Raw genomic sequence first — 23,510 nt, 5'->3', positions numbered from 1 at the left:
ACAGTAAAGAGTGTGAGAAAAAGAACATCTTCCTCAAATGAATTGTGACCAGTTGATAACAAACACCGAGAGCTTTTACATTCTTTATTATTAAAATTTTCTACCAACGTAGTAAAATAAGTTATACATCTGGCCATGAAATTACACATTTGCGCGACAGTTCGTTCTGAAAGCGACAGCTTTTGGGGAAAAATGACGGTATTCCTGAAATGCTAGAAGCTAAATCTCTCTCTCCTTTTTTAAAACAATTTCCACAGGAAATGACTTTTAAAAATTTGCCCCTTAAAAAAAAAAATCACTACTATGTTTGTATATATTTTTTAAAAGATCAACAAGAAATGAAAATAGTCTGGCATATAATAAACTGTTATTGCACAATAAGAAAAGTGGCAACCCTTTATACTCATCAATTTCAGACAACTCTTGATATTGGAAGGACCATGGTTGTTTTTTGTTTTTTAAATAAACATCATTGCAGTTTTTATTTTTTTTTTTATTTTATAAATGAAATATGAAAAATAATCATGACCTTTTGTTTGGACTGGAACTGGTTCGTTAGAGTGATGCGTTCGGGGGTAATGGGTAAATTTAAGTCCTCTGCCGGAGCTGTTGGCATTTCTTTAAGGCTGGACCATTTCTGGCCTTGTCGAGTCCTGAGGGGCCTCTTGCTTCAGGCGGGGGTCCTGCCCGGGCCCACTGTGGAGGGCATCGCGTGGACCGGGACCGTAACCGTCACCGGGGTGTGCAGGGTGGGGCAGGACACCTGGGGGCAGGTCCATCGGTGGGCCGACGTGGTCACGAGGTCCTGGGAAACGCATGTCATGGGGGAGCAGTGGGCGTGGCCCAGGAGGCCCACGGACACCTGAACGGGACAAGTGAAGTTTGTGATTATTCCTTAAAATCTGAATCAGTAAAAAGACAATGATGCAACATACATACTTGTTGGTATACTTGGTATACAGCAAGTAAAAACTGATTTCATGAGTTCATATCTACTCAATAACAGAATCAAAATCTGTTTATGCGACGAAAACACAATAAAAGGCTGAACAAACCGTGTGGTGGAGGCATCGGTCCATAGTGATGAGACGGAGGGGGACGGAAATGTGGTGGTGGTGGACCACGGGGGTCGCCGACATGGCCGGGGCCGAGCCTGGGGTGGAACGCGTGTCCGTTGGCGGGTCGAGGCCCAAACTCTCCCCCCATCGGTCCAGGCAGAGGCATACCCGGGTGTCCGTTAGCCGGTAGCGGAGGCCCGTGACCAGGGGGAGGTAGGTGCGGAGGGAGAGGTCCAGGTGGCAGGTGGTAGGGGCCCGGCCGCAGGGGTCTGTAAGATCCGGGCGGAGGCAGGCGGCTGTGGGGTCCAGGAGGGAGAAGCGGGTCGTGGAGTCCGGGGCCAGGTGGAGGTCCCGTGGGACCAGGCGAGTCCCTGATTGGAGACGCCAGGAAGGATCCAGGCCCCTGACAAAACACAGACGAATGCAGAAAATCAGGACATGAAATGTGCCGTGATTTCAAGATGCATTAGAATTTTTAGTCATGCAGTGAGGAGGCCCACAAACCACACAGTTTACTCCCAGAAGTGTATTTAACCAGCGCTCAATCACAGTAACCACACACCATGATTCTTTGGATGAAACCGACTTTCACAAATACTTGACCTCTGACACTCATACTTGTTTTCAGACAAAATATTTTCCAAGCTCATGTTCGATCATGGTGAGTCGCTGCTTCCTTCGGTGCCGTGAGAAACAGGTAAAACACGCTCAGCCCAAAGGGTAAGCTCAGCCACAGTGAAGCAAAATTTCCTTTAAATCTCTTCCACATTCAAATCCAGCTTTAGGGGAAGAGGAGGGTGGAGGTGCTTGCACACAGTTCACACCAAGCACCCGGGACCCAACAGCCTCCATACTCACTGGCTCTGGACTCTCTGTGGAGGCTTCGACCTGAGTCTCTGCTTTAACCTGTGGATCTACTGCTTGTGTCTGTTTCAGAGCAAGGACACACAACGGAACATGTAGGCAGGAACTCTTTGAGTCTACAGGTGGAAGGTGGGGCAGGTATTGGTATTAAATGTCTGATCCGATTAGAAAATGACTTACAGATACATCCATGTTGGCGGGTGACGAGCTGCGAGGACCCATCATGTCTGAAAGAGGAAAACAAACAGTGGCGTTTAGATAAATTTAGATTCTATGATGAGGATTTTGAGATACGGAGACCACAGGAGACATACCCATCCCTGAGATGTGTTTGTTCTCAGGGTAGCGACCATGAGGATCTGATGGAGGTCGAGGACCTGAGGGGAGAACGAAACAAGAGGCAATGAAGAATAAAAACATCTCAGCGCCGTGTGTAGTGCGTTTCCAGGGAAGACTCAGTTGTAAGAAGCAAAGAAAGAAGGTATGATGAGGACAAAGACTGGTCATCTGTGCTCCGTGAGGAAGATGGTAAGAGGAACAGAGCAATGTGGAAAAGTTTAAAGTCCCAGAAAACTTTGGCTTCAAATTTAATTCCGTTTTATAACAATTTATATATATATATATATTTATTAATATTCTTTTAAAAATCCACCTAATGTGCTTCATCCAAACTGTGTAGGTGTAGGACGCTGCAGCTCCAAGTAAGAAGCTGGTCAAGAAAGTGTTTTCAGGGTCTTTAAAAACACAAAAGAAGAAGGAAAAATCTTCCTCAAAACAAAAAGGAAATTTCGAAATGGTTCAACAAAAATAAATTCAAAATAAGAGCAGGGAGAAGAGTTGGTGGCAGCGGTACCAGGATGCAAAACACACTGGGAAGAAATATAAAAGGAATAACTGAAGGTGAAAGAGGCGAGAAGCATAAAGTGAGGAGTGAAAATCAAGAGAAGGCTGAAGGTCGAAAGGTTGTAGCAGAGGGATGATGTCCAGCTGTGGCGAGAATTAAAACAGAGAGAGGGTGACGTAATCCGCGGGAGGACTCACCATACGGGTCAATTCTTCGCCCCACTGGGGCAGAGGGAGGTCGCTTGGGACCCTCTATCATTATCGGAGGGGACGGCGCACCCCCACTCACAGGAGATGGCCCGTACGAGTCACCTGTCATGATCAAACCATGCGGTTTACTATAAAGGGAAGGAAACAGCTGCCAATGCGTCACAGTCTGTGCAACGAGGAGAGCTCGTCATCCCGGGTTCTCAGAGTCGCAGAGCAGTGAGGTGACAAATGTACAACCGCAGCAAATTTAGGCTGCTTTCAGACACGCATTGAAGTCCGGACATTTTCCTGAAATTTTCCTGGGGGTTTGTAACCGAGAAGGAAAATGTCTGCAAATGTTGCTTCGGACATTTTCCAGATCTTTTCCCGTCAGCCCCCCATGTAACATTACGGGAAAATGAGTGAGCTCAAGTGAGAATACAGCAGGAAAATATCCAGAAAATCCACAGCGAGCGAGTGGGCGGGTGGATGACTGTAAACAGAAAACACTGATTTCCTGTCACGTCCTGCCTGCTGCATGCTCGACTCAGACGCCACGGAATGTTCCGGAAACTTTCCACAACATTGTAGTGCGTCTGACTTGGACAATCTCCTGCTGCGTTCGTCAGGAATTATCCCGGTTTGGGATCAATAAAGTACATCCATCCATTCATCTATCTATCTACATGTGAAAGGCAAACTCCGGAAAATGTCCAGACCCAATCTTCCAGAGTTCAAGTCTGAAAACAGCTTTAGTAAAAGTAAAAAACCCAATGCAGAATATGATAAGAAAAGAGCACCGTGTCGCCCAAAGCTCTGCAGGATGAGAAGAAAAAAGAAATAAGTGTGTGTGTGTGTTTACCTTGGCGAGGGCCTGCGTGTTGTCCAGAGTTTGGTCTGAAGAGAGGAGCACGACGCTCATTCAGCTGGGAGGTTATTACAGCCAGTCTGCAAAATTAAAAAAAAACAAACATCACAGTTAGAAGAGTATTAAAGAGTTGCAATAGGTAGGACTCAGAAAGTCAAACACTCAAAACTTGAATTTGTTACACTGAAGCTCTTTTTTAAGAAATTCTGCCAACACTCACTTTTCCCGGAGCTTTGATGATTCAAGCTTCTCTTGGTTCAGAGCTCTCTCTGCATTTCGAGCATTCACCTGAACCAGACAAAATGAAGACTCTGTAAACAAACTAAAATCCTGCCACGGCTTGCTATTATTAATCATATTCAGGCTGTAATATGTGTAGTGATATGCTGTGTGCCGACATACCCAGTTTGAGTGAGTTTTGTTTTCCTGCTCTTTTATCTGAAAAAGAAAAGAAAAGGAGAAAGTCAAGTTTCAGTAAGATTTTTCTCTGAAGTTGCTCATTTGAAAATTGAGAACATGAACGAGAGTCTACCTGCTCTTTGTAAACCTCCTCCGTCTTCTTCATCTGATCCTCCATCTCATTGATGCGGTGCCTCAAGACTTTCACCTGCTCCTCAGCCTCCACGGCTTTTCCTCCCACCTCGGACAGCAGACTCTCTTTGCTGCGTCGCTCCAGCTCCTCCTTCGTTAATTTCCTGCCAAGCCACAGAAACATCTTATCCATTTCTACAGACACATGCTTTTATTCATGAGATGTTGACAGCATTCAAAAATACACAAAATTATTTCAATAATAGAAAACTGGAAATCTCGTCAGTGTAACAACGCTGTTAAATATCGGCAGCAGGCTTCACTTACTGCTGTAGAGCGTTTTCCTTCTGCTGGTACATCTCAACCATGATTTCATTTTTCTGCTGGAGGATCTTGAACTGGTTTTCAACGTGGCTCTTGTCGCTTTTCAGCGTTGCAATTGCATGTTCCAGCTCCTGGTGTTGTTCTTTTACGAAATACAACAACATGTTTAGTTAGCGACAGGGAGAAAAGTCAAATTTCACAGCTACACATTCATGCAATTTTGTTTCCTATATTTCCTTCATGACCAACACACCTTCCAGTCCCTTTCTGGCCTTTTCTTCATTCAGCAGTTTCGTCATGAAGCGATCACGCTCTTCTTCGACTACTGTGAGAGTGGTCTGGACCTGGGTTCATTCATAAAGTAAATGACAGTTAAGCTGAATAACATTTAGTACTAACGTTTGTCTGCCAGGCATCAACTACAGGGAGTTTTAATCGTTATCTTGAAATCTTACCCGGGAGAAATCCATCATCTGTTTGATCCTGTTCTTAAGGACTGTTTTCTTATCTGTGAGAGATACAGGAAGAACATTAAACACTTGGTTTTCTAACAAACAAAAAAAAGTATAATTTTTTAGAGCTATTTGCATGTGACAGTGTTGGACTTACCAGGTTCTATTTCACCGTTGGCTAAAACTTTGGTTTCACCTTTTTGTAGATCGCAGGCATCCAGGTCTGCCAGAAGTTCAGACAGCACCTGCCAGGAGACATTTGTGTGGAGTGGGCCAATTATTTGACTGAGGAATTAAGGATCAATACACACCAAGAAACATTATAAGAAAAACAGACTGACCTCCACGTTGTGATCTTTAAGCACCACTGAGTCCTCCAGCTCTTTCTGAGACTTCTGATAGCTTTTGATCTGCTCGCTCAGCTCCTTGTGTTTCTCCTCCCAGCCCTTTATGTTTGTCTTAAGCTGTAAGAATGGACAAAATCATTTTAGAGTTTTAACTAAGTCTGAATTATTTACAGATTAGAATCAGAAAAATTAACCTCTTTGTGAAACATAAAATGTAAAAAATGTTCAATAGAGTCTGCAGGTTGTCTCACCGTATTGTTCTCCTCTTTTAGTGCTGCGTATTCTTTCCCAAGACATTTGTGCTGAACATTTCGGGCGTCTTCACGAATCTTGGACTCATCAAGGAGAACAGAAGTCTGTGGAACAATTACATGAACAATTTTTCAGATACAATGAAACCTAAAGCTTAAAATTATCCTTGGTGTAGTGTGCAAAAGACTGTTCGGGGATCTGTACCTTAGCGAGCGCTTCCTGAACCTTTTTCCTGCTGAGCTGCAGCTTCTCGTTCGACTTCTCCAGTTTCCCAATCTGTTAAAAAGAAATTAAATATCATGAGTTTGAGAAGTCGGTTAAAATATAGAGGAAGGAAAAAAAAAGGTTCTACAATTACCCTGGTTTCATATTCCATAGAGTTTGTACGCTCCTCCTCGAGATTTTTTGCATATGTGTTCTTTTGCTGAGCCATCTGCTCATTTCGTGATTCTGCCTCCAAAACCTTACTCTGCAAAAAGTTAATGAGAGAACCTTCACTTACAGCCTTTAACAAACGAGCAGCCATTCAACTTGCTGTTAACAGAAACAGAAGCTGCACCTCCTCATTTTTAAATGCTCATTTTAAAATAAAAACAATCAAAGATTCTTAGCACTTACCTCCAGGTCTTGTATCCTTTTCATTGTACAACTAACTGTTTCCTTTGACTGCTTCTGATTTTCTTTCAGTCGTTCAGTCTTTAAGTAGAAGAAAAAGAAAAAATCAAGAAATTAAATCATTTTCCAAAGTAGCCCAGAGATATTTGATAACATTTTTCTTGAAGCTCACCTGCTTCTGGAGTTCTGACATCTTTTCGAGGGCATCGATCTTCTCTTTTTTGAGAGCCTGGATTTGCTCTGTGAATTTTTTCTCATCCACTGCAACACAGAGAACACCCTCAGTTAGGTTTTACACACACGCATTTTGTGCAAATAGCGCGGGGAAAAAAATGAGTAAAAACTTACCAAGGTAGTCTCTCGACTTTACCTAAAAAGATTTAGAAGAGCAGTAAGTACACAAGTAGTTGTGTACTTACACAGTAAGTACACAACTAAACCCAAATGAAACCTAACTAAGTCTAAGCCAATACAAATACTATTAATGCAGTTTCTTCATTGTTTACAGACAATGAAACACAATGGTTCTGAGCAGAGATGAGAGCATCAATATGCCAACACTTACTGCCAACACAGTCCTCCAGCAGAAGAGGGTGAAGGTCAAGACTCCAACAAAAGCGGTGATGACCACCGCTTGCCAAGGACATCCGTACAAGGTTTCCGCTGGCTTCCACTCCTCTGGCAAAAGTGAAATCATCTGAAGACACAGAACCACAAGCGTAATGTTATGGCATCGAATCAGGGGAAGTGGGAAAAAAAGCTGGTTAAAAATATGTATGTCCAATAACTGAGAGGGAAGACAAACAATTGTTGCTGTTATAAACATGTTGTAATGTTAAATGATATTGCGGCAAGACTTGAGATAGAAACAGGAGTCAAGAAATATATTAAGTTTAAGAGTAAGACACTGTATACATTCTACGGACTCCATCTGACTCGCAATGTTTACATGTACCCCTAGACTGAGATACTGTGTATTCATTAACCAAAGTCCCAATGATGAGTGATTCATTATTACTGCCACTGAGAAGCCTGGTCACCAAGATATCAAGAGGATTACTATAAGAAACAGTGTTTTTAAACAAAGTGCTACAATGCCGGTTGAGGCAACGTCCTTATGCCACAACCACCAATATGGAAATCTCACGTTTATTCAAAACAAACACAAGAGCGGTCTACGGGGCATGGAGAAAAAGAAGCAAAAGTTGCAAGACTAACCAGCTCTTTCACAAGCTTCCTGCCACTGTCACAACCGTGAGTCCACCGACAGTATTATGAAGGATTGTTGCAGGGCAGGAAACACAAATTCACCTTCTACTTCAAAAAGCTAGACAGTTTACAAGAATACAGGTTTAATCAGTCATCATAAAATAGATAGTCGGCTGACAAGAGACGGAAGTTCTTAAAATACTGGCATTAGAAAGCAAAACAGTGTTGGAAGGACTTCAGTACTGTCCACCCATGAGCTGCGTATATCTCATCCACGCACAAAGAAACCTTTGAACTGAGCATGTGGCAGTTCGGACTGGAACAAACGCACACACACACACACACACACACCATGGCATTCAGGGACTAACAAATACATCAGCACAGCACTGCTGTAACGGACTAACATGTTGCCCCTTTGCATTGTCAGCCAAGTGCAATTTCGAAAGTCCACTTCTCCAGTGCAGTAATGCACAAAGGTCAGTTATCAAGACATTCGAGCTCCAATTAACAAAGGGGTATCCTGGCATTGGGGGGTCTCTTCACCGATCAACTTCAGGAGAAGTTTGGTGGTAGTAGTCCCGAGTTGAATCAAACGCGCCTCAGCCGTGACGCGTGTGCGCTGACCAACACGTCAGCAGACCGCGGGACGGTAGTGAACCCTCGACACGGGCACAGGTCGGCTCCGCGTCTCGCACTTACGCGTTGCAGCTCCTTGAGGAACAGCACGTAGACGTGACCCAGCTCCACCGCAGCCCGAGACACCGGCCCGCTGTCCATGGCGGCGTTGGAAAAACAACAGCGTACAAAGCGCAAAAGCTACGCCCGACGAGTGACGACGATACGCGGCGTTGACCGACTGCTAGCTAGCATGCTAGCACGTTAGCCGCGCACGGCACCGTTGGGCAAACAGTGGAAGGGACATACAAAATACAAACGCGTCTTTCTTTACAACGTGTGGCAGTCGACACGGGTTATAGAAGAATAAAAATAAAGTAAAAAAACAAACAAAACGTCGAGTCCCATTCACGACCAGGAACAACGACCACAAACAGCTGACGAGCTCGAGACGTTCGCTGAGCTGGAGGCGTCAATACTACGGACGACGGTTTGAGCGCAAAAAGAGGAATTCATTTGACGGCACGTTGTTAATGTCTCGTCGCGTGTCTTGAGATAATAATCTGCCTTTCCGTCCGAACAGAGGAGCTGTCGGTTGTGCCAGCAGCCCGCTCTCACTACCGGCTGTGATCGACTCTGTGGTGGGTTGAACTTCAACCTACAGTCAACAAGACGGGGGGAGGCCCGTGGTGCGTTCAGGAAACATCGGACACACCATGCATCCCCGATAAAAAAACTTAAAAACCTAACCAATTTGAAATCTTGCTTTTTAATGTACGTCACATGTGCTCTTTACTGCTTGAAGGGCAATAGACGTGGCCGTTTTATCTTGTAGGCTTATAATTCATTATTTTTGATAATTTCTACTGAATGTAATTGCGTTCACATCCCTTGACAAACAAGAATGTTTGATGGCCTGTGGTAGTTCACAGCCTGGTGGATGGGAACCACTAGATTAGGTGCTGGTTGAGGTTATGTGTCATTAAAACTTTTGTGGATGGAAATATTGAATATAATTAACTCAACAAGGAGACAAACCTAGTGTATACATTGTTTGGTGTAAACTTACCACAGTGGTCCACTCCAGAACTTTACTCTTGGTGAAAGAAAGGATGCAGCCCATGTAAACAACTCCAGTTGAGAATAATCCCACTTCTACTTCGTGACTTTCAGACGCTGGTTCCATTGACTCCAAAGATCCTGAAGGAACAAAAATGATCCATTTCTTAATTTGTTCACGTTGGACAATGAGAAAAGTCTCATTTAAGGTTAATCATCTCATGCATTGAAAAGGATTCTTCCAAAACAAGGTAAAGCTAAGACAGAAAAAACAAGACTCGTCTAGCAGTGAGGATTCCTGAATAGAAATGTCTGATTGAAGGTGAAGGTTTGGCAAAATCTGAACAATTGTTTGACAAAAAAGAAAAAGATTCTCCACTCATGCTATGTACATTACCAACCTGAGGGCAAGTGCTCCACCTCAACACCAAGGCCCATGTCTAAAGGATTTTCCAGAGTGGCTTGTGGGACCTTCTGTATCTCATCCGATGCGGTGAATCCCGGCTGATCGTCTTTGTTTTTATTAAAGTGTCCGCCATCCTCCTCCACGCTGACATCTGGTCCCGTGTGCACTTCATCCAAAACCATCTGCTCCACTTCAGTCTCTGCTGGCCCTTCCTCGTGAACTGTCACTGTGATGTTGTCTTCACTCTTTGTCCCGGGGTCGCTGTCAACCTTGTCCTCTTTGACAATGTGGGACGTTTCTTCTGTAACATTCAATTCATGTTCATCTAGAGTGCAGAGATTGAAAAAAAAAAAAAAACACAACAGAAGCAGCAAGGTGGTGAGAAACATCCGTTAAGAGTTTAATTTTGAATTAAAGTTTTACCCTTGTTTAACATTCACACATGACAGCAGGTTTGTCTGTTGCTTCGTTAAAAGATTATTTGCCAAAACAAAGGTCAGTCTGATTATTCTTAAAGGAAGAAGGATATTGAAATTTAAAGTGTTTGCAATATGAGGACATTAAAAGTCCTAAGTGTTCACTTGTTCAATACTGCAGAAAACCCACAGGTTGAGAGCAGTTGACTAGATTCAAAAGTAGGACGAGTTTTCTTAAGTCCAAATGTGTCCTGTATCAAATAACCAGTGCAATAATCTTCTCTGGCTGCATGGCCTACATTAGTGTGCTTCTTGTCATTTTAGCAGAGGATGCAATTCACTCTTGGCGGGGAGGTGAAATTCTATCCCAAATGGTTACTGAGGACACGTTCAGACGCCAGGTGTGAACCTGCAAATCGCGTCAGACTGGATGAGAACACAGCCTGGGTCTTTCTGGAAACAGGAGGTTGGTCTCAACAGGGCTTATCTACTGTATACCAGATACTAAATTAAAACAATAAAATAATAAGAATTAAACCTACCTTGGTCCAAATCTGATGCTTTTTCTGCAGCTAAAGGTGTGCTGTCGTTGGCCGTTGAGTACTTCTGACGAAGGCTGAATGCAATCTCCTGGAAGTCATCCAGTATTTCAGTCTCCTCGTCCATACTACCCGTGTCCACGTGGTGGTCATAATCGTGGTTTATATTTTGGCCGTCAAGCATCTTCTCAATCTCGTCCAGGATAGTGTTTTCAGAGGCTTCCAGGATTTCCTCGAGTGCATTCTCAATTTCCTGCGTGGTGCCTGCGTGCGATTGACGGGTAGCCTGCAACTCTGCGTCCAGGTCGGACAACATGGCCTCCACTTTCAAGAGATTTTTGAGGCCCAGAAGCTTTTGGACCCGCTCCATGTCTTCCTCTGTGAAGTGGTCTCGCAGCAGAGTCAGTCTCATCACACTGTCACTGTACACCGGCTCGGGAGTCGAGGCAGTAGGCACAGTTTCAGGTTCAAGAGAGAGTTCCTCAGAGTCTGTATCATCTGATTGTTCGAATGAAATTGCATTTTCATCTTCAAGTAATTCTTCTCTCGCCTCAACGTTTTCTTTGTCCAGCACTGCAGCTTTCTCATCTTCCCTCTCCTCTGCAAGTGGTTCCTCTTGAATCTCTGGTTCCATGACAGATAAATCTGGTTGACTGTTATTCTTCTCAAAATCTTTCTTTAAATGGTCACGTATCTGATCCAGCAAGCTGTCTTCTACGGTCTTTTTGTCATCGTGGACATCTAAATCCCTTGATTGCGTCTCTTCAGTGGACAGATTTTGCCGAGTGTCAGTACTGACTAATACTTGATCGGTTACCGTCTTGTTTTCTTCGACCACACTGTCGAAATCCTGTCCATGATTCATCGCAGAGCGACTGTCCTTTATATCTGCATTATCATTGACCTCAGAATCTTTGGACACCACCTCCCCTTCCTCTTCTTTGTGCTCAGTAGGTTCATCTGTCATTTTAATATCTGATATTTCGACTTGATCATTGGCAAAAGTATCTTTTGATATTCTACTTGCTTCTGTTAGGTGGTGTATCTGTAGTGTGTCGCCTGTGGGTTTTAAAGTTTCATCCCTAGCTTCCTGGTGTCTGATCACTTCTCCATCACCTTCATCATCACGATCAAACAGAATCTCACCAGAATCACTGACCACTTCTTTCTTGTCTGTTTGTACAGATCTGAAATCAGGCTCATCTTGAAATGCACGCTCTATGTTTTCAGGCTCTTTCTGGGATTCTGTTGTTAGTGGTTCTTCTACATGTTTATTTGCTTCCTCAGAATTCTGAAGGGTGTTTGCGGCAGCTTCTTCTTCTTCCTCCTCATCATCCTCCTCCTCCTCTGAACTCACATCTTGTGCTGTCGTCTTCCCCCCAGTGACGACCGAAAAAACGGCATCTCCCAACGTTGTCCACATGGTCTTCTCCTCTGCGGTTTGTGGTTCATCATCATGTCTTACTGGAGGTGCTTCATGCTCTTTGGGGGAATCAGACGCTGGAGTGTTCACGGCCTCTTCGGAGAAAGACAGTAATGGAGTGCCTCTTATAACATCAACGTTGTCTTCGACGTGATTTTCCACATCTTCGCTTTCCTCTCCTTCATACGGTGTGACTTTCTTTGTGATTTCATCATCAGTGGTGACAGCATCAAATGTTGTTCCAAGGGTAGTTTTCAGCACAGGGATTTGCCGTCCTTCAGAAATTGAGATGGGTTCGTCTTCTGAAACAAAATCATCTTTGGACACAGTTTCCTCTCCAGATTCTCTGGACACATGTTCAAGAACTGACTCTTCTAGTTTTATTTGCTCAACTTCTTCAGCTCTTTCAATAACATGAGGTGTGGCTGTTGTATCAGACTCTACTACTCCAGCAGAGGGCATTTCAGTTGCCACGTCAAGCTCAGGCAAAGAGGCATTTTGATCCTCCGGGCCTTCATCAAAATCCTCCCAGTTATCTTGATGCTCAGTTTGTATTTCACTATCAGTCGCTTCATCTTCAGATGGCTGTGTTTCTTTCGGAGTGTTCTCTGCCACTTGGATTTGGTCAGGTGTTTCCCTATTTTCACTGACATTCTCCCCTACTAAAGAGCCTAAGAGTAAATCTATGTCATAATTGTTAAACTTATCAAATCCAGTGTCAAAACAGACAAAATCTGTTTCCTGCAAAGAAGACAAAAAAAGAATCATATAAAGATAATCATGGGAATTTATTTTAATGTAATTCAGTCAGTCAGCAACATATTTTCCTACCTCTGCTGGAATTTCAAGCTCTTTGTCTGTATATTGGTGGTTTACAGCAAGAAGGTCCTTTGGGAAATAGCCAAAGTTACTTCCAACCTAGAGACACAAATAAGAAGAGAATGTGTTGAGGATTATAACAACATAGGCCTACCCAGATATTATCCAGTTATCTTATTAACTGCTTATACTTACACTTCCTGCCCAGACATCAGCCCTTCTACCCGCCAGTTTGTAGTAAACATAGATAGTTTCTGATTTTTTAAATGACAGGAATCGGCAGTCAGGTCCCTTGAAATCTTTCACTGCTTTTCCCCGGCACAGAAGCACTGAGAATAGCAAAAGATGGAAGAATAAAGAATTGTTTGCATTTGAAAAATTGATATTGACATTCTAAACGCTAGAACCAGCGATTCGTCCTTCAAATTATTTCAACTAACTGATTGTTTATCAAACAACTTCTGTCACCAGCTCTAGATACTGTGTATCTAGGTATCTGCACGGTGTACATAACATGCCACGGGTGGTATCCTGACCAAAATCTCATGGTTATGATCCAGTCATTAGTGCCAGATGTTTTCCTTACTTATAAAATGAAGATATTGAGACAATGCATGTTGCAGTAGTACAAGTGAAATGTGCAAGTAAAATAGGATGGATTGAAGATCAAACTAACTGATCTACTACAGCTTTTTTTTCTTCCTTTTACTGTTCCTAGCCTTTATGGTTTTATGGCTCATAACTAACTTTCCCTGATGATATGACACCAGTGTGATAAAGTTCTTATCACCTCTATCTGCCTTGTGTGTTGTGATTAAAACTCTGGTGATGTTTTAAGGTGATCGCGACAGCAACGTTGCCCCCGGGCTCGATCTCTGCTTGCTCAAATCCAACAATGCAAACTGGAGGGCGAAGACAAACCCGAGCTAACAGTCTATGGCCAATTAGAATTGTGACCCAAGTCGGTTAAATGGAGAGTTCGCTAAGCTAGCAGCTAGTTTAGCGTAAGTGCCAAGTTGCAGTCGACGCCATTGGACACAACAACCGAACTTACGGGGGTTAGCAACAGCGCTAACACGGCGTGTGCCTTTGATGTGTGCCCTCAGAACAACACTAACGCTAACGCCAAACAGCTGATGTGTAGCTGTTTGCTCAAGCCGGCCGGTGGCTAGTTAGCCGCTAACGTTAGCTTCCGCTATCCGGCTAGCGTAGGCAGGCCCGAGCTGCCAGGCAACCGGCCAACGCAGGCTGCGCCCGGGCGAATAGACCCTCCGGAGCTCCTGGCTGGATGTTACCGTTGATGTCTATGAAAGACAGAGAGAAAGAGCAGAACACCTGCGACACGAGCATCGGAACGACCGCAGTCGGCTGCCCGTGTCGCACATATCGATGGGCAACAGGTCAAGAGATAAGGCGCAGTTTATGGCTAGCGCGCTGTGTGTGTGTGTGTGTGTGTGTGGTGTGTGTGTGTGTGTGGGGGGGGGGGGGGGGGGTGCATCCTTGCAAGTGACGATGAGCTTCTAACAACAAGCCCCCCAAAAAAAGCCCCAACTTACTGCTGCACTCCTCGTCGGCGCATCTCTTGAAGTCAGAGAACCTTTTCTCCAGGGCCGCGGTGGAAATAAAATTGAATAAAAGTAATAAAAAGCCCTGTCGGTAGAAGTGTTTCGCTGCCATGCTGGCAGTTCTCGGTGTTCGGCCGCCGCTGCCGGAGCATGAGCAACACTGGCTGGGCTCGAGGAGCCGACACGTCAGCACAGGAGATCCGGCTGGGTGTAGGCTCTGGGAGAGAGAGGGGGAGAGAGAGAGAGGGAGAGAGAGAGGGAGAGAGGGAGAGAGAGAGGGAGAGAGAGAGGGAGATAGAGTCCTCACAGGATGTTCGGGCCGGGATCGTGTGGCTGCTGCGGGTGAACGTGGGAAACAAACACAGAGGCGATGAGAGAGAAGCTGCACGTGGAGTGATTCACTATATTATGATGAGAAAAATAAATATGGAAGAGATGGAAAACCTGGATTTCCTTACCATTCAAATCATAATAATAAACATGGATATGTTCATGGAGGTGTTTGCTGCACCATGCCCCGCAGCCACCCCCCCCCCCCGCCCCAAAATAAATCTCCTCCAGCGCAACAAATCAATATGTTTGTCCAACAAATAGAGTCAGTGTCATTGCATTTCACCCCGCTCCAAATTTGGCGATGTGTAAACCAGGCGTAACTGCCATGTCATTAAATACATAACATGCTGCGGCACAGCATTGGCTCCAAATTGTGTCTTGAAATGTCAAGATATGATCAAGAAAATTTGCTGATCTGATAACCGAGGGGGGAATCCACCATATCCAAAAAAAACTTACACTTAATTTATAAAAATGATACACATACATGGGAACTGATAGATATATAGATAGATGGATAGATAGATAGACAGATAGACAGATAAATAGAAAGATAGATGGAAATATAGATAGTTAGTTAGATAGATAGATTATTAGAAATATAGATAAATAGATTGATAGTTAGTTAGTTAGATTGATAGATGGATGGATAGATAGATAGATAGTTAGTTAGTAAGTTAGATAAATAGATAGATAGATAGATAGAAATATAGATAGATAGATTGATAGTTAGTTAGTTAGATGGATAGATGGATAAATAGATAGGTCAAGATGTTGGAACCACCTACCTGGAAAGTACCTTGGAAAAACTGGGCACTGAGGAGAACTGGTGCTGTTTTAAGGGCACAGAGTTGTCACAATAAATATTGATCTGATTTAAGGTTTTTTGTTTACTGCACTTTTGCATAAAGAAGTTGATAAATAAATAAAAATCATTCATGGCCTTATTAAAAAAAAAACTTAACTCTAAGTTTAAACCTGTGCAACTCAATAAATAACATCAAAATGAATACGCACACTGCTTGAAATAAGCAAAATATCACATCGCTTACAGCGGCACTCGTTTGCCCCGCCTCTTCCGAGTAGGTCAACCAATGGCCGTGCAGCTTTTCTCTGTACTTCCTTAGCCACTAAACATCAGAACAACATCCCCGGAAGTACCATGGGACGTGAACTCACTCGTGTTCCTGCTCCACATTGGCGGTAGGTCAATATTTGACTATCTGCTACGCGTCGGTATCTTTGGTCAACATAAAGCAGCTGCCCAGAAACAGGTGGGAACCGACAGATTAGCTTGATTCTACTGCAATAGCAACACGTTTGTGGGCAGTTGCGTGGTGGCTATTTGAAACTATGCTAAGCTAGCTTGAAATGAACTCTTAGGGGCTACTGAGACACCTTAATTACATAGTAATAAGCCACAGCCAACTGTTGGTCTACACAGTGTTTCTTGAGAGTACAAGCAGCAGATTTATTTTTTGTAGCATTAGAGGGAGACAAAAGTAAACCTCTGCTTGAGTTGAGGTTGTCCTGTGAGTCTATGTGCTCGTTCAGACTCTCTCTGCTGCTAACTTTGAACTAGTTCACTAATTTACAGACTCTTTTTGTTCCTGCGGGTGAACATTGGACCAAGCGATAAAAGGCATCTGTGCGGCCGCAGTGCTCATGATGGACGACACAGGCAGAGAGCTGAGGCCACTTGAAGACCCAGAGGATGATTGCTACTCTTCCTCTTCAGACGACACCTCCGTGGAAGTAGGGGAAAAACCCAAGACCCCCCGGGTTGATGCCATGTGTGTAGGTGAGTCGTACTGTACTGCGCTGTACTGTACCGTCATTACAGATATGCTAAGAGTTCGTAAACAAACAATCTCTCCCGTGCATACTGTAGATTGATACTAGAAAGCACAGAGAACTTTATATGATCCTTTTTGTATTTAAAAAGCTGAGGGCTAATAACATTTATGTCATCAAATCTTAACTTTTTTCCTTTTAGAGACACCAAGGGAAAATGGGTTTCACCAGTCTACCAGGATCTGTCTGGAGTACATCAGAGAGGCCATGCTGCATCACAGATGGCAAGAGGCTGCAGAATATATGGCATGTTACCCCCAAATGTTGGAAGACACATCTTTCGGCTATACGGAGCGGTGTAAAGAGGTGGGCTTGTTTTTCTAGTTTATTTTGTGTCATACACATTTTGTTTTTCCTTCCAAAGACAATTTGCCATTAAAAGAAACACATCTTAATTAGTTTACACTAATCCAGCCAAAAGTCATTTGCATCAAGTATCAGTGATGTAAACAATTCAAGGAAATACTGCACACGAGTCTGATATCCGCATCCCTGATGTTAACACTCTCTCTGCAGCTCGTTTGGAGACTCAGCACTGAGATCCTTCACCATCACCCCAACTCAAATATGGACGACTACAACAGCATCTATGAACGAATGAAACATTCAGGATTCAAGCATTACCTGAAGGTGTGTAAGCTAACAGACCTGGCTACACAGTGCACAGTTTATGTTGATTTTTTTTTTTTTTACGTTGATGAGTCACATTTGAGACCCATTTCTTCGCATCTCTAGATCAGTCTGGAACATTCCTTCCACCTGCTGCTCCACGGTCACATTGTAGATGCGAAGCGTCAATTGTTGACCACTGCGAGTTGGAGGTATGGGAAGGAGCAGGCAGTTCAGCATCAGAAGGCTAAATTGATCCACGCCTACAGGAGCCTGCTGGATTATATCCTCTGGTGTGACAAGAAGGTCTCAAACTCCGACCCTGGTAAGGCAATACTCAACTCAACACCTCAAGCATGTTTTGTTTATTTGTATCCCTTACACAAGCTGTTGTGATGTCATACTGCCACCCGCTGCTCAGACTTGGTAACTGCACAGCGAATAGAGGGCGTGAAGAGCTGATTATGGTTGCAGTGATAAATATATTTGAATGTGTTCAGTCCTGCCACTCTGTGCCCGCTGTTGTGATTTTATGAAAGCCTCTGCATTATTTACCTCTAACCAGATAAAAACTGCTCCTTTTTATGTGATGTTTGGCTGATTATTCTCAGACTATCAGGAATCTTGTGACATCCAAGAGAAGAATAACAACTTCAGACAGGCCTCTGTGAATCTTAAGGAGATTGTGAGAAATCCTGGTGTCTGGGATCCCTTCATACTGAGTTACGTTGAGGTAAGCACACATTCCCAACTGCCTGATAAAATATAAATGAAAATATTGATATCTAATATATGAGATGAAACAGAATAGACTTTAGAGCAACAAAAATTGAAAGAACATTAATCGCAACAATCTCTAAATTGTCTCTCACTCTTTTTCACTGCCCAAAATGTCAAAATGTGTTGCTTTTAGTTCCTCCGATTGCGAGTATCTTTTCCTTCTATTTGTCTTTCATTCTCTTGCGAGACTGGCTATTATCCCTACATACTGTACAGCCTTTGTTTTATCCTGGCAGATGCTGGAGTTCTATAAGGATCACAAGGAAGCTTTGAGTGTCCTGAATGACTACGCCTATGACAACAATTTTCCTCCCAATCCCAATGCGCACGTCTATCTGTACCAGTACTTAAAGCGGCACGATGCCCCGGAGAAGAAACTGTTGAAAGTGTTGAAGGTGCGAATTAAAAGCAATAGAGCTGTAGTAGAGTATTTCAGTATTGCATTTTGTCATAAATTACACGTTAAATGGTATTTTTAGATGATCTTATTCTATTTATGTTTAAATGTGTTACTTTTAAAGATATGAAACTGTAATAATCCCTGTGAAACTGCATTTAGCTGCAGTAATAACTAGACCTTGTTACCCGCATGTTAGTATAACTGTATTTTCTTATGCATTAGATCCTCCATGTGTCAGTCCCAAGCCACGAGCTGATGTTGGAGTACAGCTCTCTCCTGCTTCAGTCAGGTAAACTCGTGATTTAAACTAAATGTCTATAAGATTTCAGAATCTTATCAGATTATTAATAATACAGTGATGAAACTGTGTCTCAGTTTCCTGGTAAAATTATCTCTGTTCCATAATATCCATTATTAATGTTTTCTCTTTTTTTTCCCCCCCAAAGAGAAAGAAAGTGATATCCAAAAAGCTTTTCGAATCATTGTGGAAATGCTGGACTTCGCATGCTGGAGGAGCAACCTGGATGTGTGGAACCGCTTAAAGGCCATTATTCAGAAATTAAAATCCCAGTATGTACTGTCTTTTGTACGATTGGAAGTTCTGTTTCTTATGAAACTTTTATCGGATGTTGTTTGCAGCCTGTTTTTCAGTGTATTTGTGTGTTAAAACAGAAAAGACTGGAGGAAGGTGGTCCACGCAGAAATGGCTGGAAGAAAAGACTGGTGGCCCGTGCTGCACTTCACGAGCTTCCACGCCAGTAAAGACTCTGATGAGAACCCAGATCTGATGGAGGTGAAGGCATCACTGATAAATGTCCTCTGCCCAGGTGAGACCGTGTACATCCGAGTATTGTCTTCAGATGTGAAACAATTAGTCATAAATAAACAGTTTGAACGTCTGAAACGTAATTGGCAACTTAAAGTTGTTTTAGTCATTGTTTATAGCAAAAATTGGCTTTTTGACTTTTTAGTTTGAGACAGAACTTTGAGGCATTTTTATGTTTGAGAGAACCCAGTTATGTGCACTAGAAAGTAATTAAAGTGACAATATCTTGAATGATGTTTTTTTGTTAACTCAATTTTTTATTGAAAGCCAAGTTGTTTCCATGCACAGAACTCACATGGAAATATTTTATATATTAGGGTTTTATCGGGTTCATAATTCAGAAGAATTTAGATTAAATCAATTATGCTGTGGTTCGTGAAAGATTTTGAATATTCATACCGGTTTTGACAATAACATAATTGCCTCGGTGGCGCTGAGATAGTCTGAGACGAACGGTTACTGTAGATCTTTAAAGAAAAAATTTGCTCGGCAGTTCATCGATGTCTTTCTTTCGTACAGATACGAAGCTGAAGTACGGCGCCAGAGGGGTAAACAGTGGAGAGCGAACGTGAGAGAGGAGCACAGAGAAAACATATCGAATGGTGTCAATTCAAGAAGAGGGATGAGACGCTGTCGGGAAACGTCAGCAAAGTCAGAGTCTTCATGAAGAGATTTCTTTTTGGGTGATTATTCTGAACTTATAGTTCACTGACACAGATGTGTGTTTCCAAGGTCAGAAAAAAAACCCTCTGTATTTCTCTTTTTTTTTGTAAACATTGTTTCCTCATATGTTGATGCCTGTATCATTTGTCCTGAAGGCACGAGCCACGTCCTCCACTGTGTGGAGCTCTTGTTCTGTGCGCTTGGCAAGCGAGTGTCTGGAGGGTATGACCGCCTGAGTCTGACAGAAACTGAGTGCGGCGCTGAATCAGTGTTCGCGTTCGGTCTCGTGGTTTCCTGTAAACATTCTAATGAGAGCTGAGTCTCGTTCTGCCCCCAGCTGACCTTTGACCGCTGTGTGTGGGGGGGTTTAGGGTCATTAGTGAGAGAGCACCACACGCAGCCGCAGGGATTTTCTCTGTCAGCTCCACTGTCATGTCAGGATAGTCTGCACGGACCTTTCAGCTACATAATTTGCAGCAGTTTTAGTCAGTGGGAAAGACCGATGCCAATTTGTTACTGCTAATAGCATTAAAATGTATTAATTTGTATTAATAATTTTTTCATCGACTGTGAGAGGTGCCTTCCGGGAAAGACGCGCTCGAATGTATTTGCACAGAAACACTACATCCCTTCCTGTCACGCCTTTATTTCACAAACACTGCGATACCGTGTCTCCTATAGTAGAGAGGCTCACACCCTTTGATGCCATATTTAAAAAAAATAAATTAAAAAAAGTGATATTTTTGTACAAAGAATATTTCTGTTGGCTTGACAGGATCCTCGGCCTTCAAACGCTGTGCTTGCTCTCCCCCCTTTGTACTGAACCATGAAATAAATCTTGCATCCAGCAGCATGCCAATTTAATAAGTGAAAGTGTTTGTAATGATTCTGTTTCGGCTTGCTACAATGTTGGCCATGCAGCGTGTGTGTGTGCTTGCGTGCGTGCGTGCGTGCGTGCGTGTCTTGCTTTGCAGTCATTACATAAACCAAAGCCCAAAGCACTTGCCTGACCACAGCTGCAAAAGGGATCTGAGAAAACATAACACACGTCGTTTGAGAATTAAAAACTCCTGGGTGGGGGGGGGGGGGTCAAGTCAGGAGTCGGTCATCGCTTTAGATTGTGTCCTGGTTGTGACCTTAAGACGTTTAAAAAGAGAAAAAAAAGGAAATCTGTCTTTAGAGCTTTTGAATTTTTGAAGTCACCCACACATGATCACAGTCGAGGCAGTTGTTGCACTGTCCTTCCGGGTCATGGCGTGGCTCTGCAACAGTATGATCTCGTCCTCAAGGGCACCTTGACAGTTGATGTTTTGTCCAGAGGTTCAAAGTGGAGACCCACTCCGAGCCACTAAAAAAGGTCGCTCTGCAAATTAGCTACTTGGGCAACAGTAGTTTGTTGTCCCTGACCAGCTTACTAAAGATTTTAAGATGGAACAATTTGATTCTCCTTAATCTTCTGTCACCAACGAGGATTTGGCTTCTTGCGTGGGTCTGAATTCATCCTTGACTGGAGAGCAGTCCGAATTGAGAGGAAGGTGTGTTCACCTATTAGGGATCATTAAGGGTCACACAGAGAAATGTCCCTACTGCAACCATCAGCCCTTTGTTACCCCGTGAAGCAGCAGCAGCAGGAGTCAGGGGCAGGGTGTCCTCGCTGTTCAAAAAAAAAGGAAGAGAAACCGCGTTCTCGGTATCTATCCCCAGTGATGGAAATGGCAGACGGTGGAACAGACGAATTGACAAAAACAACTCAAGGGGGCACTAAAGTTGTCTGTTTCCTCTTTAAGTACTGTAATCAGTATGCAGTTCAATGTCAGAAAAATGCAGATAACCACTTGATCTTTTTCCTGAAACTGATGGTTGCTGATGATTATTTATTTGATATAACCTTTAATTTAATCATCCTGCTGACCATAACACATTCTGTACATGTTCCCTGCAGCAATGTGGGAGACTTATGGCAGGTGGAAATAGTGTGTTGCACATTTACCAGATGCCGAGTTCATCCACTGGTACTTCTGGCCACTGAGCAGCCCCCACTGGTTCCACCAGCTCGTTCACTGCACAGTCTGGATGAAAAGCGATGATGTATGTGCATCGGGGATCGCGCCCCCCCAAGGTTGCTGGGACGTACTGTGCTGCAAAATCTATCAGGAGGAGAAAAAAGAGAGAACTCTGTCTCTGTAAGCTCATCTGACGACTCTAACAGGCCCCTTTTAAAAACCTTCTCTGGCCCAGGGAGAAATTTACTGACGTCTGTGGCCTACCCCCACTGCGAACTGACAGGTATAATAATTGTTTGTGTAGTTAATCATCAGTGCAGGTTGCAGACTGAATCTGTTTGGGACAGAGGAGAAGAAAAAAAAGAATACACAAATCGTGTCGGGAGAGATTTTCATTCTATGCCTGGCGTAGAGGAACACTGGATGTCGCTTTGCTGTGTGATGTGACATTAATTGAGTTTTTCCTTCTCTTACTGTTTTACTCCCTCCTCCTCTCTGAACACACACACGCACGCACGCACGCACGCTGCAGTCGGTGACTCAGGGTCTCGCTTGGTTGGCCTGCAGGGCTCTGAGGATTTGTAACCTAAAATCCAGACTTGTGCAGTGACAGTGTAACATCTCAGTAACTCTGCAAGACATTTGAAGTGCGGTGTGGTTTGATAGTGTGTGTGTGTGTGTGTGTGTGGGGGGGGGGGGTAATTCAGCCATGCAATTTGGACTTAACATACTGATGTGTTTGCCAGTGCTGCTTGCTACAAGCAGGAAGGAGATAAAACAGGAAAAACACGAGGGCTGAAGTCGGAGCCATCTTCAAAAAGTACCATTGAAGATCAAACTGAAATAAATGAAATGGAAATAAAAATCAAACTCATGAATGGAAAAATGCTGCAGGAGTCCGCTTTAAGTCTTATCATAATTACGTTTTGCTTTGGTGCAGAGTGACCAGCGCGTATAATTGGGTGTATTCCAAACCTGTGATGGTCCCTTTTTGAACAGCATGATGACAAAAGACTTTCGACACACGCACGATACTGGCAGATGCTGAGACAAGATTTTGCTTGAGGGGAGTCAAGTCTTGTGGAACTTCAGGGGGAGGGAAAAAAACCACACACACACACACACACACACACACACACACACACACACACACACACACACACACACACACACACACACACACACACACACACACACACACACACACACACACACACACACACACACACACACACACACACACACACACACACACACACACACACACACACACAGAGTTTCCCAAAATATCCTCCCGAGTCCTGTGTGAAGTTGAAAGTGACAACTGCAATACCTTTGTTCTCGGAGTGCAGCGGCAAAAATAGCTTTCAATAATGTATTAGGAGAATAAAGACCGTGAGCTGATTTGTGGGGAGACGACGCACAGCTCTGTGTATGTGCCAAGACCAGGAGTTTGCTCTATTGTGCAGAGTGAGTGTGGAAAAAAAGTGGTGAATACAAAACCGATCCTCTTGACTGCCATGATTGCTCTACTTATCCGGGATGGAATAAAATCTTGGCCTTGGAATAAACAGCTTGTGAGTCTACGTGTATTTACACTTGATCCTATATCTTCGCCACAGACTGGGCAATTACTGAAGCAGGA

At 43.5% G+C, this 23,510-nt stretch overlaps 2 protein-coding genes and 1 long non-coding RNA gene across 11 annotated transcripts; 2 read left to right on the top strand and 1 right to left on the bottom strand.

Annotated features, from left to right (window-relative positions):
- Window positions 1-69: 69 nt before the first annotated feature.
- On the bottom strand, window positions 70-14,635 carry mia3 (MIA SH3 domain ER export factor 3). Of its 5 annotated transcripts, none has more exons than XM_035617880.2 (28): window positions 14,389-14,635; window positions 13,028-13,161; window positions 12,845-12,931; window positions 10,594-12,754; window positions 9,631-9,960; window positions 9,240-9,370; window positions 6,909-7,040; window positions 6,692-6,713; window positions 6,516-6,604; window positions 6,347-6,424; window positions 6,087-6,197; window positions 5,933-6,004; window positions 5,728-5,832; window positions 5,471-5,593; window positions 5,287-5,374; window positions 5,133-5,185; window positions 4,931-5,021; window positions 4,681-4,819; window positions 4,355-4,517; window positions 4,225-4,260; window positions 4,043-4,110; window positions 3,817-3,902; window positions 2,964-3,077; window positions 2,237-2,299; window positions 2,103-2,149; window positions 1,917-1,985; window positions 1,056-1,461; window positions 70-862 (listed from the first exon to the last, which is right to left on the bottom strand). In XM_035617880.2, the coding sequence occupies exons 1-28, from the start codon at window positions 14,507-14,509 to the stop codon at window positions 621-623; spliced, it is 5,361 nt and encodes a 1,786-aa protein (XP_035473773.2). In that variant the 5' UTR covers window positions 14,510-14,635; the 3' UTR covers window positions 70-620. The 5 variants fall into 5 exon arrangements, with proteins under 5 accessions (XP_035473773.2, XP_047184516.1, XP_047184519.1 ...); XM_047328560.1 differs by having other exon boundaries at window positions 9,631-9,936; window positions 14,389-14,625; XM_047328563.1 differs by lacking the exon at window positions 2,964-3,077 and having other exon boundaries at window positions 14,389-14,625.
- LOC118290309 lies at window positions 8,065-10,005 on the top strand. Its single transcript, XR_004786388.2, has 2 exons — window positions 8,065-8,660; window positions 8,754-10,005. It is a non-coding gene; the product is annotated as an uncharacterized LOC118290309 (long non-coding RNA).
- On the top strand, window positions 14,083-20,726 carry taf1a (TATA box binding protein (TBP)-associated factor, RNA polymerase I, A). 5 transcript variants are annotated; one of them, XM_047328569.1, is made up of 11 exons: window positions 14,083-14,232; window positions 16,328-16,531; window positions 16,727-16,890; window positions 17,101-17,214; window positions 17,320-17,518; window positions 17,805-17,926; window positions 18,210-18,368; window positions 18,596-18,662; window positions 18,820-18,943; window positions 19,046-19,200; window positions 19,719-20,726. In XM_047328569.1, exons 2-11 carry the CDS (start codon window positions 16,396-16,398, stop codon window positions 19,769-19,771), a joined length of 1,293 nt encoding a protein of 430 aa, XP_047184525.1. In that variant the 5' UTR covers window positions 14,083-14,232; window positions 16,328-16,395; the 3' UTR covers window positions 19,772-20,726. The 5 variants fall into 5 exon arrangements, with proteins under 5 accessions (XP_047184525.1, XP_047184528.1, XP_047184526.1 ...); XM_047328572.1 differs by lacking the exon at window positions 14,083-14,232 and adding an exon at window positions 15,471-15,933 and having other exon boundaries at window positions 16,373-16,531; XM_047328570.1 differs by lacking the exon at window positions 14,083-14,232 and adding an exon at window positions 15,471-15,933.
- Window positions 20,727-23,510: the final 2,784 nt, after the last annotated feature.

This window comes from Scophthalmus maximus, chromosome 18, assembly GCF_022379125.1.
Source record: "Scophthalmus maximus strain ysfricsl-2021 chromosome 18, ASM2237912v1, whole genome shotgun sequence".
NCBI classification, from domain to species: Eukaryota; Metazoa; Chordata; class Actinopteri; order Pleuronectiformes; family Scophthalmidae; genus Scophthalmus; species Scophthalmus maximus.
The sequence above is the reverse complement of the archived record's forward strand: the minus strand, read 5'-3'. Positions and strand labels throughout refer to the sequence as shown.